Source organism: Paralichthys olivaceus, chromosome 6 (genome assembly GCF_024713975.1).
Source record: "Paralichthys olivaceus isolate ysfri-2021 chromosome 6, ASM2471397v2, whole genome shotgun sequence".
In the NCBI taxonomy this organism is placed as follows: Eukaryota; Metazoa; Chordata; class Actinopteri; order Pleuronectiformes; family Paralichthyidae; genus Paralichthys; species Paralichthys olivaceus.
Window position 1 is genome coordinate 18,736,460 of NC_091098.1, and position 17,662 is coordinate 18,754,121.

At 43.8% G+C, this 17,662-nt stretch overlaps 1 protein-coding gene across 10 annotated transcripts in view; it reads left to right on the forward strand.

Moving 5' to 3' along the window:
- The window catches only part of zbtb46 (zinc finger and BTB domain containing 46), a 60,044-nt gene that overhangs the window by 14,602 nt on the left and 27,780 nt on the right, over nt 1–17,662 (forward strand). For 6 of the 10 annotated variants that reach the window (XM_069526934.1, XM_069526930.1, XM_069526928.1 and 3 more), the window contains 2 exons: nt 6,698–6,921; nt 7,070–8,000. In XM_069526934.1, the coding sequence (XP_069383035.1) occupies nt 6,736–6,921; nt 7,070–8,000 (1,117 nt within the window). In that variant the 5' untranslated portion in view covers nt 6,698–6,735. Of the gene's footprint in view, nt 1–6,697; nt 6,922–7,069; nt 8,001–17,662 lie in introns of those variants that run through there. The other 4 variants (XM_069526935.1, XM_069526931.1, XM_069526929.1 and 1 more) reach the window with 1 other exon arrangement.

The following is a 17,662-nucleotide window of genomic DNA, read 5'->3' on the forward strand; positions in this document are numbered from 1 at the left end:
AATAATTTTTTTGCCACTTGAGCTTAGGTATTGATCTGAAAACACAAAAAGGAGATGTAATAATTTTAGTTGAAATGACTGCAGACACTGTTACTTACTTACTTGCACATCCAACAGATAATGTGCAACATTGTTATTTTTTGTGGAGTGTCCGGCAGCTCTTGAGAAAAATATATTTTGCTGCTAAAGACTCCATGATGTTCACAAGTTGCCTGATGGGAGTGAACTCAAAGAATCGGGCCACAAAACTGAAACGATGAATCCGTTGAGCTGAGACAAAGGTGATAATTATCTTTGGTAATTTGTCACCACCCATTGTATTCCCTTCATCTGAGCTTGGGTTGCGGAGGCAACCAGTTCAAGTAGGATGTTCAAGACGACCCACGATTTCCAGCTCTTCCTGGGGGATCCAGAGGCATTCCCACACCAAATGGGACATGTGTCCCTCCAGCAAGAACTGTGTCTACCCTGAGGACTCCTTCCGGTTGGGTGTGCCCAGTAAACCTCCACCCGAAGGCGCCTAGGAGTTATTCTGGGTAGTACCCTTTCGACATGAAGAAGCAGCGGTTCGACTCTGAGATGTCTGAACTCCTCACCCTATCTCTAAGGCCGAGTCCAGCCACCATCGTGTTTGTTCGGGCACTATCCAGGGTGTGTGACATAGGTGAGGGTTGAAAAGTAGATTGACAAGTCAATCAAAAACGTTTCCCTGTGGCTCAGCTCCTCCTTCTCCACAATGGTCAAGTACCACACTTGCATTACTGCTGATCTCATAACGACCCACCTGACCACCTCGCACTCCATCTTCCCCTCAAACAGAACCAGAACTTAAACACCTTCACTTACGGCAGCAACTAACCCCCAACCTGGAAAGAGCAAGGTTCCAACAACTTTCACTGTACACCTAGTCATTAGACCCATGGCTAATAAAGAATAAATACATTGATGCAGATAAAACAAAAAATTATCATAAACTACCAAAAAATAAACAGATACTTTGGTATTTTTTGCAGAAAGCATACATTAGCACAAACAATTTCAGCGATTAAAAATGCTAATGCAGTCTATTTTTTTTTTCATTTTTATTTATTAATTGGTTATATCTATTTTACCGCTCACATGCTGGACTCTGTGAACTCGCTCCCCTCTCTCAGTTTGACATGCTCGTCCAACCAAAGCTATTTTATCAAATAATGAGCAGAATTGTTACATTGCTTGGGCAGAGGACCACAATTTGAATGTAGAGTGATTAGCTGAGGGTGGCAATTTTGCAAGCGGTACACCGGCCACTAAATGATAATTTGCTTCTACCAGCTAGAAATCCCTCAATTCAAAATAAGTGTATGAAACTGCTGGGATTGTGCAAAGACACATGCGTGAAGGAATCTGCAGCCAGTTAAACCTGCAAGAATCTTAATGAGGAGAATTGTGTACACAGATGCATTTTAGAGAAAGTAAAAGTGCTTAAATTGTTTTATTATCTAAAATATGTTATGTAATTGAGTCATCATCCTTTGTGAAGATGCTTCACATGATGCAACATCTTCAACCAGTGGGATTTCTGGATTTCCCAGTGAAATTGAGGCATGAGCCCCAGTGAAACCTGTCTGTCGTTAGACCCCCAGATAAACAGAGTATATCCAGAAGGACCTCATGCTCCATCTCCCCTCGGTCCTGTGCGGTCAAGGAGGCAGAGAGGTGGCTCGGGGGGACAGGCTGGCTGCATTAAGAGAAACTAAAGAAGGAGGAAGCCCCATTCTCTCACTCCATCACACGTCTCATCTCTTTAGTCGTCTGGCTGGGGCCTAAAGTGACTTTGCCGTGATGTGACCAGGACAAACTGGGTGCGATGCCATGACGGTTCCACGAAGCGTGTGAACGTGTTTTAGCTCTTGCATGTTTCCCCGATAACTTGTATGTGTGCATGCACGACCGGGAAGGGTGTGTGCATGTGCATGTGTGTGTGTGTGTGTGTGTGTCGATGGGGGGTGTAGGGGATGGTTAAGGAGGACAGTCACTTTTGATTTGGCCTCAGAAGGGTGACAGGGACTTGGAGTTCTAGTGGCATGCTTTACTGAAACAAACGTCTCTGACCACAAATAAGCGCTCACAGACTGTCAGCCTGCCTTCTGATGACATTTTCCTTTGCTTTTTTTTCCTTTTCTTTTTTTTTTTTTTGCGGTGAAATTTCATAGAGGGATGAAAAGCTTTTTTCTGCTCTGTGACATCCTGAGAGCAGGCTTTAGTTTCTGTAGCCTTGGTGAGGCTGCTTTGGATGAGACAGAAAAAAAGCCTCTGCCTTTCTCTCTGTCTCTCTCTTGATTGTCTGACAACTTCATTTTACCTTACTTTCCCGTCATGCGTCAATTGTATATTTGGGCAAAAAAAAAAAAGTGGGCTATAAATCAAGGCTGTACTCACATGAAGGAGGGAGGGGGGGGTGTTTGGTCCTGCTGATGGTCCAGGCTCACGAGGTAAGATGGAGTAGCTCTTTTGGGGGAGCAGAATGTCAGAAAGAAAACTGGCGAGGCTTTTGTGGGTGTTTCTGCATTACTGTATAGAGGAAAGCACTGGGATTGGTTCCTCTGGAGAATGGTTATCCGACTGGAGGCAGTCGGACACGCTGAAATTAAACGAGCCAATTAGGCAAGCAGAGAGTTCAAAGGTCAAAGCACACTCCATTACAGTTCCTCCTCTCTGCCATGCTACTCACGCTGTGCATCTTTGAGTTTGTTTAAAGCAATAAATCTGATTAGACCTCTCTGCTCCTCCTCTCAGTCCTGTGCTGTTGTTTTACCCTCCACTGATCATTGTTAATGACACCATTTAACGTGTCTTTGGGTGCACACGCTTACACCAAATAAAAAGCTAACTTTAATACTCCCTGAGAAACATGGCCTCCTGTGTCAGAGGGCAGTGCCGCTCTTTGGACACGCATTAACCACACAGGATAAAAGGTCACTATAATGAACTTTGCTCCCACTCAGACTTCATTCTCGCACAGTGGCTTATTTGAATATTAATTGTCAAGGCATTAAGTTACCTCATTCACTCACATTACAATTAAATATACTTTTGTACGTACCTCATCTAATAGGTAGCCATGCAGATAGTTTGTTTTCTGCCACCAGCTCAATAATGATTTTTGGTCTGGGACAATTTTCTACTAGGGCTGCAACTGCAACGATTATTCTTATCAGCAATTTATCAGCTGATTATCAATCATTTAATCATTTTTTCAATACATTTGTAAAATGTCCCTGTTGGAGATGTGGTCTGTAGTCCGAAATCCCAAATTCCTTTTCGACAAAGAAACTATTATTGCTTTTAGAAATTCAGACATTAGTTGCCAGTTTGTTCAGATAATCAACTAATCATTACAGCTTCATTCTCTGACATAAAAATGTCCTTGAAAAGTTATTTTTTATATTTTATGTTTTGAGTCTGCGGAGGCAGAAATCTCAAAGATGGGTATCTCAAAGCAAACGGCACAACCTGATAATACTCTGGGCCAGTGAAAGTGCTCTCTTTTATTCTGTAACTTGGGTGAACTGACCCTTAAAATTAAGTTCTCTTCAGTGGCTTGTCGTCAGCGTGTTTGGTCGAGTGCTTGTCATTGTTCTTCATTGATCGCGGGATGTTGAAAACGGTAACAAAGATGAAAACAGAGTGAGCAGGAGGACCCTGAATGCAACACTTAAGCAATGGCGGTCTTATTCCAGCTGCTGATTTTGGTATAGATGTCTTTCTGTGTGCGACCAGCAGATGCACGTCTTGAATGGGAGCGGCAGATTGGCATGTGCTGTACAGTGACCCTGTATTTCACCATTCACATTGACTGGAAAAAATAAGGAATCGCAGGCTGTTGAGGTATTTCTCAGTCAATAAATGACTTCTTCTGTGTTTTATGTGGCTCCGAGAAAGAACCTATCTCACACACTGGGCTTTACAATTGTATGTGCCAGTGGCCCTGAGAGAAGAAGGAGAGGCTGCAGTGTCTTTAAAGCTGCTTGTCTCCAAAGGTGAGAGGTGAAGACTCTCAATGCCTCCATCAGGGCATCGCAGAAAGGAAGAAATATCTCAAGGTTACACCACCAATAGATTTTTTTTTTCCTTTGAGAAATGTGTGAACTAGAGGAGAAAAACACTTGTGTCAAAACTGTCCTTTTCAGACTGGGAGCAACACAGTTATTCTGCATTCACACCTAAGTTTCTTCCTCCTCACAATTCTTTCACTAACTTCCAGTGAAAGTTTGTGCACTGATCGGACTCTTGACGCCAGCGCTCCGTCCGCTCCTTCCGCTGTCGGTCGAAGGTGTGTTTGTCCGAGTGGACTTGGGACACACTGTGGATTTATCTGATCTTACAGGCCATCAGGTTGAGCAGAGCTTTGCTAAACATGACCTGAAGTGTGCCGGCCCCCGAGCAAACGCTGCTGTCACCTTGGCCAACCCGAGCTGTCATGTCTCAGAATGGCCCATGAGAGCTGACAGCTGTGGCGTTCCCAAAACAAATCACTGCTGCGTTTGGTAACACTCTGCGTCCCCGCGATTTAGCCCTTACCGAGACGAGAGTGGGAGAGGCGGCTGCTAATGTTCTGGCTAATGCACTGCACTGTGTGTGTGTTCATCTTCTGCCTCTTCTTCTGTTTGTGTGGGTTTGTGTTTCCAAGGGCTTCTGTGATTTCTCTTTGTTTCTCCGCACCTCACTGAATGGTTCAGCATAAAGCCTAGTTTCTGCTTCTGCGTCACGTCGACGTTGTGACCTTCAGGTCATGTTTAGCAGTCTTTGAGCATTCGAAGTTCTACGTCGAGGGAACGCATTGCTCTGCAATTCACCGCCATGCCGCTAGGGGGGTGTGGCTGTCTGTTTGTGTGGTTATAGCCGAATCCTCGCTTTTTCTTCCGTAAAGAAAACAACAGTAAACAATGGCGACCGAGGTGGAGCAGCTGTATTTGGAGTTGGAGCTCATCAATATTGAAGAACAAATGCTTATATTGCAAATGTTGAAGCGCAGGTGACAGAGAAGACGTTTGCGGAGGTGGTTTTTACGACGAGGATGAAAGACCGGAAAAAACAACTGCCGGAACTTAGGTTCTGAGCGGACCAATCACAGCGCTTGCGGTCCGCGTCAACATGACGCGTAGTTAGGATTTTTTGGGGGTGCGCGTCAGGCTACGGCGTAGGGGTCCGCGTCGACGCGACGCAGAAGCATAAACTACGCTTAACGATGTTCACGTCTCCCTTTGTCCTCTGCTCTCCCTATGTTTCTCTGTGGCCTTTACCTGAAGGTTGTGTATGAGCTCAGAATTCCTTTGTCATGTGTCATATAACCATATGTTTTATCTAAACTCACCAAAAACCTACGTGCATCATAAACCCCTTTTCCACTGGTCAAAAAACCCACTCACATCTGGCCTTTGTCTGCAATGGGAATCGGTACAATGAGCATTCACTCATTCACTCTCAAAAAACTCTGCTGTAGACCCCGTTTTTAATCCACCCCCGCATTAGTGGAAACATGACACCCAGGTGAATGAGCTAATTAGCTCTTCTTCATCATTGTAGTCAAGACACTGACGCCACATGATTTGTGTGATGTTATGATTTGCATTGATCTTTTCGAATTTGGTGTTTTTTTCTGTCAGTTTCTGGCACCAAAACCCCAAAAGATTCCTTTCAGTTTTTGTGGGTTCACCTGCAATTAAAAAAAACATACACATAGCCTATATATATATATACCTGCTAATTTTGGTGCAAAAGAAGTATAAGATTAATATTCGTGAGCCCAAAATCCCCTCCAATTTTTTTCCTTTTTGCCTACATTTATTTGCTAAGAATAATAATAAGATATACCAGTGTCCCTGTAATATCGCTATTAATCTTGTCTGACAGTTGAACAGCTCCATGAATCGTCATTACACGTATTTTTCTCTGTAGTTTTCAGGAACAATCTTCACAACTCAGACCAAACCGAGCAAGATCAGAAACACTGAGGTGAAGGTTCAAGAGGAAAAGTTCCGTCTTAACTAGACACCTGAATATTCTCAGCTGAAATGAGATGAAAAAAAAAAAAAAAAAGGAACTCGGGCTGGATTATTGATAAATTTAATGGTGAAGTGGTCTTTACTCAACCAAGAGTTTTCCTCTCTCTCAATTGTTTTGTGGAAGTGGAAGGCTTTCTAACGGACATATTTAGTGAACACACACACTTGCACAGACATGAACACCCACACACCCAAATGAACCTGTCAGACGCAATTGAAACAAATGTTTTTTTCCGACTATTTGTTACCGGGCTATTTTTAGACATCAAACTGCAGCAGTTGAGATGTGGTTTCTATTGATCTCATTGTTTTTTTATGTCACAGTCATTGCTGAGATATCCTTACCCTGGCACGTCTTTAAAGGAGTGGTTCAACTGAAAAACACACACACACACACACACACACACACTCCGTTAAATTGTTTTATTGCTATTGCTACAGCCATCAACCTTATACAGTGTATGGAGACTTACCTGAATACCTGAATATGCTGCCAGAAATCTTTTTTCACTCTGTCGAAATCCATTCATTCAAATTTAATTAGCTGCTGCAGTCAAATTTCCGCACTGTAACGTTTAATAGTACAACACACTTAGAATATATCGATACATCCTCAGTTGAATACGTTTGTGTCGTCTTTTATTTCCCAGCAGACGTTTGGAGGAGAGGCTTTTGTTCAGCTACACAGATGAACAACAGGAAGGAGGACATGGAGATCTCCTCTCACTACCGTCAGCTCCTCAGAGAGCTCAATGAGCAGAGGCAGCACGGCATCCTCTGCGACGCCTGTGTCATCGTGGACGGAAAGATCTTCAAGGCCCACAAGAACGTTCTCCTGGGCTCCTCACGCTACTTCAAGACTCTTTACTGCCAGGTAAGGGGCAGCCACACATGGCACATTTGGTTAAGCACTCACTTTTCTTTCTGATCACAACAGTTTTGATCAGTGTGTTTTTTAGAGTGTTAGAAGTTGTGTTTGTCAAATAAATAAACAGGGGTGTGAATGCTCCTCTTCCCTGCAGGTTAAAAAGGGGTCAGAGCCTCACCACCAGACCACTGTCACTCATCTGGACATTGTCACGGCGACAGGTTTCAAAGCCATCCTGGACTTCATGTACTCAGCGCACCTTGCTCTCACCAGTAAAAACGTGATCGAGGTCATGTCAGCTGCCAGCTATCTGCAGATGACAGACATTGTACAGGCCTGTCACAGCTTCATCAAGGCCGCGCTGGACATCAGCATCCGCTCTGAGATGGCCGACGAACTGGCCGACTTTGAAATGGGAGCTGTTGCTGCCAGCATAGGCGGAGCAGGTGGCGGAGGTGGAGTGGGTATGACAGGAACAGGGAACGTTGCGGGAGCGGGTTTGGGTGGAGGAGCAGGAGGAGGAGGGATCGTGGGCATGGCCTCTGAAGCCCTCGCCTCCATCATGTCTGGTCGCAGCACCTCCCCTTGGCTGGCGCGACGCACCAGCCCGGCCAACTCTTCTGGGGACTCGGCCATCGCCAGCTGCCACGAGGGAGGCAGCACGTATGGCAAGGAGGACCAAGAACCACCCAAGAGCCATGAGAGCCAGGAGGAAGCCTGCCACGACTCTCAGCCCGCCTGGCCGCATGACTACAGGCCTGTCACTGTCAAAGAGGAACAGGTGTCCCCCACCTCCTCCTCCCATCCCCGGGACACTCCCAGGGGGGCAGCCCAGAGCCAGGGGGAGCAAGGGACTGGTGGTGCTGCTGGAGGAGGTGGAGAGGGACCCTGGCAACCTCTATTAGGGTCCGGGCGGAGGAAGAACAGGAAGAACAAGGACACGGTCAGACATATTACCCAGCAGGCTGAGAGGAACTGGGATAGAGAGCGGGACAGGGAGAGAGACAGGGACAGTAGGCCTGGGTCTCCTCTGCCCTCCATGCTGGCTGTTGCTGGATGGAACTACAATGGACAGGACATACCAGGTAATGACCGTCTTCTGCACATCTGTAGGCAATATAAACTAAAGTGACAATGCTGTAGATTCACGTCATCAGCAGGAATTGTGATACCATGTGTTTCCAAATAGTCCTTTTCTAGTGAATGTGTTGGTTTTATTATTAGTTAAGTGTCACAACAGCAGGTTGAATCAACTCTCAAGATTGGAAGATTGGAGGCAGTTCAAAAGAAATCAGACTTCCATGTTTGTGCTGCTGATTTGATAACCGTAAAGGTGCTTTCAGACATGAACTGAACTCCAGAGATTCTCCACACTTTCTCCAGAGGAGGTGCATGTGTGAATGTCAGGATGAGAGCCTCCGTATTATCTGCGGACACTCTCCGTTTGGCCCCCTAAAAAAAAGTCCATATGAAGTTCGTAGAATTAGATGTTAGAGCACAGTTGGGGATCCCCAGCTGGATTCCCAGCAAGCAAGTGGGGGTTTGATGAAGCTTCTAACACAGGATTGTGAGGATTTCCGGACTTTATCCGCTGGTCATGTCTGAAAATGGAATGAGATTGAAGACTTTCTTTGATTTGCTGTGCTTTGTAACACTGGCCCCTACTTAGCTAACCAGTCAATTAGTGAATGACTGGTGAGATAATGAGATTAGGTTAGTGTGTGAGTGACATTAACACCTAAACTACTGCACAGTCTAATTGATGTGTGCTTTTCTTGTGTGCATGACGCTTTACAGTGCATGTCTGCTTAATGCGCTGAATCCTGTTTGGATATTTGAATGCACGTTAGCCATCCACACCGTTTACTAGCTTTAACTGACCTCTTTACCTCCTGGGTGGTTGAGATTAGCAAGCTCCGAACACCGAACGTGTTAGGCCCAAAGTGATTATCTTAAATCTTGGATGTGTGAGGTGAAGCCAGGGCAAATGCAGATAGATAATACAGCCCTCTTCTTACTGCAGTTTACGTAGTAGACGCTCTCACATAGATGGGCAGAGGCATACACAAACAAACTCAAGAACACATATTTATTTTGAGAAAGCCTCTCTTGATCTCGCAGAAATGTTTCATGAATTCTTTTGCATTAAATAAAACACTTACCTGTGTGTGAGTGTGTGTGTGTACTTGTGTGTCTGTGTGTGCTGCGGGGCCCAAGGCGTCGATAGGTAGATCATTAAAAGTAAGAGAAGCTAATCCTGGGCGCATTAAGGGAGTTGGCTGTGAAATGGGCACACACGTCGCGCAGCGAAAGAAAACAGGATAATTGAATTGACCTGGGTCACTGCACGGATTACCAGCACGTCCTCGCCATCCTAGGCTCCTCCTTCTCTCTCTGGGGTTTAGGGAAGGACCTTCTAGAAAGGGCGAGGGGAGGGAAAAGCGATGGAGAGTGGTAGATGAGAGGGGTAATAAGAGGGAGAGACAAAAGGAAAAGATGAGGCGTTGCATCCACGAAGGCTTATGAGGGTTTGTCTGTTTGTGCCCTAAGTTCCAGATATGATCTGGCTGTCAGATATTGTTACGCTTCTAAAGAACAACTTAGCTCCAGAGTCTCACACACACACACACACACACACATATAACCACAAACACCTTCTAAATACACGTCTCTATTAAGTGTCTTTTCCGGTTGCATGCTTCTGGTCTATGGTAGAAGGTAGGGTTTAAGTCTGGCTGTGGCCAAGCAGGTATTACACAGAGGGTGTTTTCTCACCTAAAGGTTAGAGGAAGTGTAGTGTTGCTGTTGGAGAAGACTCACCTGGTGCCGGCCCAAAAAAATCCTCCATTTACACCCACATTATGCTTCAGGGTTGGTCTCACATTGGAGGAGAAGTGGGGGAAGGAAGGGACGAGTATTTGGACCTCCTTCAGACCTTGCTACCATTTAGCAGTAAAAGATCATGTTACCAGTGGCCTGACGTGACGTTTAAGTCTGACAACTTATGACAGTGAGGATCTGTTTCATTAGTGTGTGTTGAGTCAGTTTGCAGGAATTGGTTTCTGTGTGTTTAGCGAAGGTTTGGGGGGGATTATCAGAGCAGGTTTAGTGAGGTAGAGGGGGGGGGGGGTTGAGTGGTCCTCTTATTTCTACCATGTGATGGTTAGGGTTCTTACATGTAATTTTAAATTTGTGGATTTTATTTTTTTCTTTACATTGATCAAGTCAGGGCCTAAAAAAAAAAAAAGAAATACACAGGATCTTCATGAGCTTACAAGCGTTTGTCTACTTAAGTCTTAAGTCTCCTTAAGTCCAGGATTTTGTCACCTACAGAAGAAGATCTGAATCAGATGTACAGGCATAGGGAAGTGCTGGGGAATTAGAAAGGGATGTACAATTCTATTTAAAGTTTCTAATTACAGCATTTCACAGACGGCCATGAGCTGCTGAGTGTATATATGACACAGTTTGGGTTTCTTGGTTCCTGCTTGACACGCTGGATGACATCTATGCAAAGAGGAAACATCAGCGAACACGTAAAATAAGATAAAAACATGGTGGTGTTATTGGGAGTGTTGCATTATCCATCTGAATTAAAGGTTTAAGGTTATTTCTACCATTGTAAAGTTTCAGGGCCGTTAACTCTGGTGCGGCTGTTGTTCCACGACGTCCAGCTGTTGGTTTCCATGAAAGGCCACGGCAGGTAAAAAGGATAAAAGGGCACCTTCAGTCCGAGATTATCTTAATTGCTTCATTCCTTATTGATGAGAATTGCTCAGACACTCTCTCTCTTTCTCCCTCTCTCCGGCTCCCTCACTCTCTCATTCATCTGTGTCCGTGCTTCACTATTGGAAATGCCTGTATTATACGTACAACACAGGGGCTGGCAGAAGGAGGATTTGGCGGGATTATTCTGTAATATAAGGATAATATATGGCCGTGTAAAGGCTTCAGTGTATTAGTGCAGAGGCATTTCAGAGCATTTGTATGAAAATGCCGTGTTGCTTGTGTTGACATAAACAGCTGCAGGAATTAGGAAGTGTTTTCTTTAGATCCCCTTCACTTGCAAACATCTGCTGCGTTCACTGGATGTCATCTAAGCGCTAACCTTCCTTTACCTCTCTCTCTGTCGCTCTCTCTCTCTTTCTCTTGCTAATGCTTGATCTCACCCCATCTTAAGCTCACCTTGTGTGCTGACACAAATATTTGATATCGTACATGTGCATCAGGAAAAAAAAGAAATCACCCCAGTGATCTCATCATGTGCGTACATTTTCCTGTATCATACCACATTAGAGGTGACAACTTTGCGAAGGGTTTTAAATAGTCTCCACTTCTCTTGCCTGCTTATGTCTTAAACCTTCAAATAATTACCTGAAATTATTTTTAGTTCGGTCCCCACCCCCGCTGCTTCTCTCAGACCTGGATTAAAAAGCCTCTGCAAATCAAAGATTTAGCGTTTTGAAATAAAGCAGTTTGTTTTAGATGCATCGTGTCAGAATCTATGTAATGCTAAAATGGCTAATCATTTAGTCAAGTCTTTCTGTGACTTCTAACTTTTTAAAGATCAGCCTTTTTTCTGTTTTGTTGGAATTTACTGTTGAAATATTTCTGGCAGCTTTTGATCATACAAAACTAGTTTGATAAAACTTCAGATGAGCATGTATTCTCATATTTTGATATATATAAAGTAATGAATTGTAATAGTAATCACGTTAATAAATTGAAAATTAAAAGGTTCTTCCCAGATTCATACCACCTTCCACCACAGTTTTAAACAAAACATTTTTCATTTACAGCCCAAATTTGATGCTATATTTTACGCCCTAGATTGGTTTAAGACTTGTATAATTCATATATGACATATAGCTGTATCACTATATGTCAGTGTTTACAGTTATTTGCAATAATTAAGTAAAGAATCATTCAAAGTCTGGGTTATTTTTGTTTTATTCAACTAAACTTTTTTCAACTAAGCATTTCTTTATATTTAAAAAAAAAAAATTCAAATGAGGTGTCACCTCTTTGAAATGTGTCCTCTTGGAGTTTCATCCGCTCATATCACACCTTCACTCTCGGACAGAGAACCAGCCTGAGCTGGTGAAAACGATTGATTTCTTTCTGTCTTCCGTTACACACCAACATGATGTTTATCGCACATAATATCAGCTCGGAAAATAATTCTTGTTTATTTTTTTTTCTGCTGGGAAAAAAACCCTACACACACACATACACACACACACACACACACACACTCACACACACACACAGACAGTGACCTTTAGTGGCAGCTTGGGGGATTTTGGCAATACAGTACATGGCCGGTGTGATGCACACACACCCACACACACACACACATCTTGGAGCATGTGATTATGAGGACGTGAACAGTTCAATCACAGTGGGTTGTTCTTTCCATTTCCCTCTAGCTGTTGCACATTGATTACATCGAGAATCTTTTTTGAAATCCAACATCTTTATCTGACTCTCTTCCTCTGCGCTCTGTGGCCTCAGAGTTCCCCCTCCTCAACCGCTAACACACACCAGTGCTCGGAGATGTATTCACACACAGGCCCCACAAATACATGCTACAAAAAAAAAGTGAGATAATTTTTCCATAAAACCCTCCACTGTTTATTCCTGTGAGCTCGGTATAGAGCTGCGTGTTTTGGCTTGTTCGAGTTCAGACCTTCATCCTCTGGAGCTCCGGAGCCTCCCGGACTCAGCTGGGACAGGCACTCGGAAGATTACCCTCTAGTTTGCACTTCGGCATAAACTTTCTCTCCTTTTCTCTCTCTCTCTCTCTCTCTTTCTTTCTCTCTGCGCTCCTCTCCCCAAGTCTCGCAAGTCTAAAGGTGAACACTTGAAATAATGAATCGGATCCCCCTTTCGCCCCCTTCCTCTCTGTATTCCAGTTAAGACTCTCCCCATAGTATTTGCACTTCATTAAACTTGAAATAGGTTTAATATTTAAAACACCGTGAACAGATTTCAACCCCCTCACCCATCGCACACCTCTCCACTTTTTTTTTCTTCACTCCCTCCCTTCGCCTCGCTCTTGGTTTAATAATCTACTCTCATATTTCCTCCCTAATTCACTCCTCCTTCATTAAAAACCAAAATAGATTTAATATTTTAGACTGTGTGGACTTAATTTTTAACCCCTTTCTTCATGGCTCGGTGTTTGACATGCTATGGGTGAGATAACTACATCGTGCTGAGGCCTCTCCCCCTCTATTTCCTCCTCTCTCTTTTTTTGTGGTTCATCTTTCTCACTTTTTCCACAGTCTATTATCAGTTCTGTCTTTCTGCTCCAGGCCTCACTGTGTCTCGCTCTGTCCCCCCACCCCTGTTTGCTCTTCCCCTTTGTCCTCTGACTGTGCAGATGACTTCAGCTCTTTCCTCCCACCCTATTGACTTTTTTTTGGCCTGCCCACCCCACCTACCTCAGTGTCCCCCACTCCCTCCATCCTCCCCTCCCCTTTTTGTCCCCCTCCACCACGCATGCAAACACTCCTACTGTATAAGCCAGAGGGGTTGAATGCTTGTTTTTGTATAGAGAGTTGTGACGTTGGACAAAAATACTGTGCTGTCCTCTTTTCTGTCTCTCTCTCTCTCTGATGTCAACCTCCTGTTCGGTTACCACTAAATAGAAAAAAAAGTTCCATTATCACCGTGGAAACCAATAATTTCTCACCACCCACCAGCCATCTTTGTCATGTGACCTCACATCCTGCTGGACATTATGGGCAGTCCACCAGCTAAAAGCCCCTTCTCCTACTCCACCACACCATCACACCACAAACACACACACACACACACACACACACACACATACATTCACACAATTTTTCACACTCCTGCTGTCTGTCTTTTTCTCTTGCAGCATTCTCTCTCACTCTCTGTCTCTCTCTCTGAGTTCTTAATACTGACACCTGCTCTATTTATAATTATCTGGCTTTAAAAGGGCCATTTTGGACAGGAAGCTGCCCCCTCCCCATTAGTGACTGTGGCTTTTTCCCAAAATGTCAGCACCCCCCACCTCTCCACCTCCTGCTCCTGTTCCAGGGGAAGGAGGAGGAGGAGGACGAGAGTAATGTGATTTTGGGGAGGAGGGGGTTAAAGATTAGCCCTTAGTGCACCTGGGTTGTGCCTGTGTGTGTAGTCAGCCATGGCCCACACACATACTGTGCACACTCACCACTAACTTGCACACAAGTATATAAACCCATGCAATCCTACATTTCACTTCAAAATGTACACGCTAAAACTCTTTCTACACACACACACACACACACACACACACACACACACACACACATACACACACATACACACACACACACACACATACACACAAATACACACAAATACACACACACGTCTCTAGGCATTGATCGCCCAAGTCTGAGAATTAAAGTACCCAGAATGCATCCTGACAGGATGTCCTGTTGGCACGGCAAAGGGGTGGGTGGGTGGGTCCGGAGGTTTTTGTGGTGGAACATTCAGAGCATTACCCCCACAGCTTCACACTCACCCCACATACGACTCATTTCAAACTCCATCACATATTCTCTGTACACAGTTGTGTTAAAGTGTGAGGTCAAACACGCACAGTATTGTAGTAACTTGTAGTAAATGTTTTTAATTTGACATCGATACTTTAAATGTGATTTAAGACATTCAATTAAAAGAGATAAAGGGATTAACATAAAGTTTGGAGAAACATTGACTTCCACTGTATGTTTTACTGTGAATGAATGTTACATCCAAAAAAACTGCTACGTAAAATAAATCCAGCAATCAGTCTGATATTTAGTCTGGCAAAAAGGATAAGGACCCAATAATTCATTATTTTAGAGTGAAAACAATAATGAAAAATAACAATAATGTAAATCTGGAATGCTGCACAAAGCAAGGAAGCTAGCTCACAAATAATTATATTTATCAAATAAATGTTCCTAGACATTTAAGAAGGTTCATTGTTGAATAGGAATCATTGGTTGAAATTATAGCACACGATGCAGGTTGTGAATTAGCTGGTCTCCACTCATGGTTTGTTTGATAAACCAATAGCTGCCGATGCTAATCAGCAGATGGTTTGCAAAATGAAGTATGTAGCTCGCTGTAGGAAATTATACCAAACTACTTATAAATATCTAATCCATTGAATGTAAATGTTTTCTGATTACTACATATTTAAATTCCATGCAGGTGACACATTCTGAATGTGTTGCATAGAGACAAAGAACCTCACAGAAAGGCCCAAACAAGGGCTGGAACCAAAAACCTTCTTGCTCTAAGGGGACTGCACCACGACCCACTGTCTTGTGAAATCTGTGAGAGCTGGGCCTTCTCCTCTTTGATGGGAGATTCGTGACAAGGCTCCTCTTTTGGAGATATGACATGGAGATGTGATGTGATGTGATCTAGGATGCCTCTCTCCTCTCTCCCCCAGTGATCTGATAGCCAGTAATGGGCCCTGTAGCCGTGAGCCCGGCAGCACCGCTCACTGTGGCTTATGTGTCACACTGTACCCAGCATTCACCGAGACTTAGCCGAGCACAAGCAGCAGGGATATTGAGACTATATAGTAAAGTGTGTGTGTGTGTGTGTGTGTGTGTGTGTGTGTGTGTGTGTGTGTGTGTGTAAAAGTGGCAGACTGACTGATGAGGGGGAAACAAAAACAGTAACTTTTGACGAGAATCTGACCTTTAAGAAAAGTGCTTTAAAACGAGCCCATGGTTGGATCTGTGCTCTCGTTCTCTCTCTCTCTCTCATTTTCAGTCAACCTGACGTTCCCCTTGTCTGTTTATTTTAGAAAGGTGGCTTTGTTCTATTTACCGTACCCACTCCCTCCGCAGCCTCTACCCCCATCAGCGTCAGACCAGTTGGAAAGGGGGAGCAAAAAGAGGGGAGGAGGTGGGTGAGTGCACGATGTTTGGACAAACGGACAACCTGAACAGGATATAGAGGTCTACAGCCTGTGGGTGTGTCGGTTTGGCCGAGGCACAGCTCACACACAAACACACATATGTGTGCACACACACTAGCACACACAATCGTGGGAGTGTTCCCACTGGAGGGCAAAGTCTCCCTTCCTCTTATGTATTCATTCTCTCCTTTTCCCTCCATGCCTTCATTCCCCCTTTCCGCTGTCACACCCCTCCACACCTCCTTCCTTTAGTCCTCTCTTTCTCCTTCATCCCTCATTCCTTCTCTTGTGACACCCACCCCTTCCTCCTCCTCCTCTTTTGAAAAGAGGAAAAAAAGAAAGTGTTAAAGATATAGAAGAGTTGGCCAACAGCAATGAGAAAGTAGGAGGGAGAGGCCAAAATCACCACAGGGAACAATTATGGCTTGGGTTGTGTACATACGTGTGTGTTTGTGTGTGTCTCTTTTTGGGTTTGATAGTTACAGAGGCGTTGAAGACAGTCCTGGAAGCCACTATCTGTCCTTCACAACTATTTGTCCCCTCCTTCTCTCCTCTATCCCTCCTTCCCCCTGTCTGTTTGGACCTTGCTTTCCATCTCGTCAGTTCACGCTGTCACTTCTGTTTTGACTCATCACATACACTGGAGCCACGGTCACTTCTTGTGTACAGCGTGTGTGTGTGTGTTGTTTCACTGTGAGTATATGGGCTCAAACAAAGGCAGGGCTGTGGGTTCCACTTCCTCCTCATCAGTCAGATCTGTGTCTGTTTGTTTGTTGTGTAAAACTGGAAGTACCAGGTTCTTTTCCAAAAGTTAGAAATGTACTTTGTCATCACACAACACTTACAGAATGGAAATTACAACAAAAAAACCCAGACCGGCAACATAATATTGTTCAAAACAATGTTAGTATCTATTTTCTGCTCAATCTTACATCATGGTCAATTAAGGTTTGATGTTTTCATAAACACCATTTCCCACAAAGCCAAGACGTGGCTTATTTGCACTTGTTCTTAGCTTTTTTTAAACCAGCCATACTCAATATTTTCTTATTTCGCTAAATGGTCCCAGGCAATAAAACAATATCAATAATTACCACGATATAATTTTTATCAATAGAACAAATATTGATCAAATCCTAATGCATATTGTCAACACATTGTATACCTCAGATTTGTTCAATGTTCTGCTCATATAAAACCACAACCTTCACTCAGGAGAAAAACATTTTTTGATATTTAATAATTATCGATATTACCTGATATGAAAATGCTTATATTGACATAATTGTGTCCGTATTGCTCAGCCCTGGTTAACAATCAATCATGCAGCAGTGTGAAAGTGTTGCCCTCAGAGAATCTCACCTCTGACTCTGTGGTTCCCCTCAGCTCTGTGCAGCTTTTCAGCTCAGTCTTCTGTTATTTCGGTATTGATGTATTTTGTGTTGCGTTCACCCTCACTACTCTGATGTTTCACTGAAAACATCAGCTTGTTAAAACACTTTAAAATCCCACTCCGCTCGACTCGCCCTGTACCTATGACAAGTTAACAACTAGCTGGTGAACATCGTGGAGCATTAGGATATTCGCCCTGCAGGATGAACGACATCAGTAAAAGGAGAGTGAATATTGGACTTAACAGCTGCCGGGTTGCCTTGAACACCACAAATGAATGCTAATGTTGCTCCATGTCTGCTGGATGTGCAGATTCTGAAAACAAGTTTGCTGCGTCACTTCAGAAGTTGTTGTTATGTCTACATTGTGTCGTTTTCACTGCCCCAACGTGTCTGAGAATTAGATTTTGATAAGTTTAAA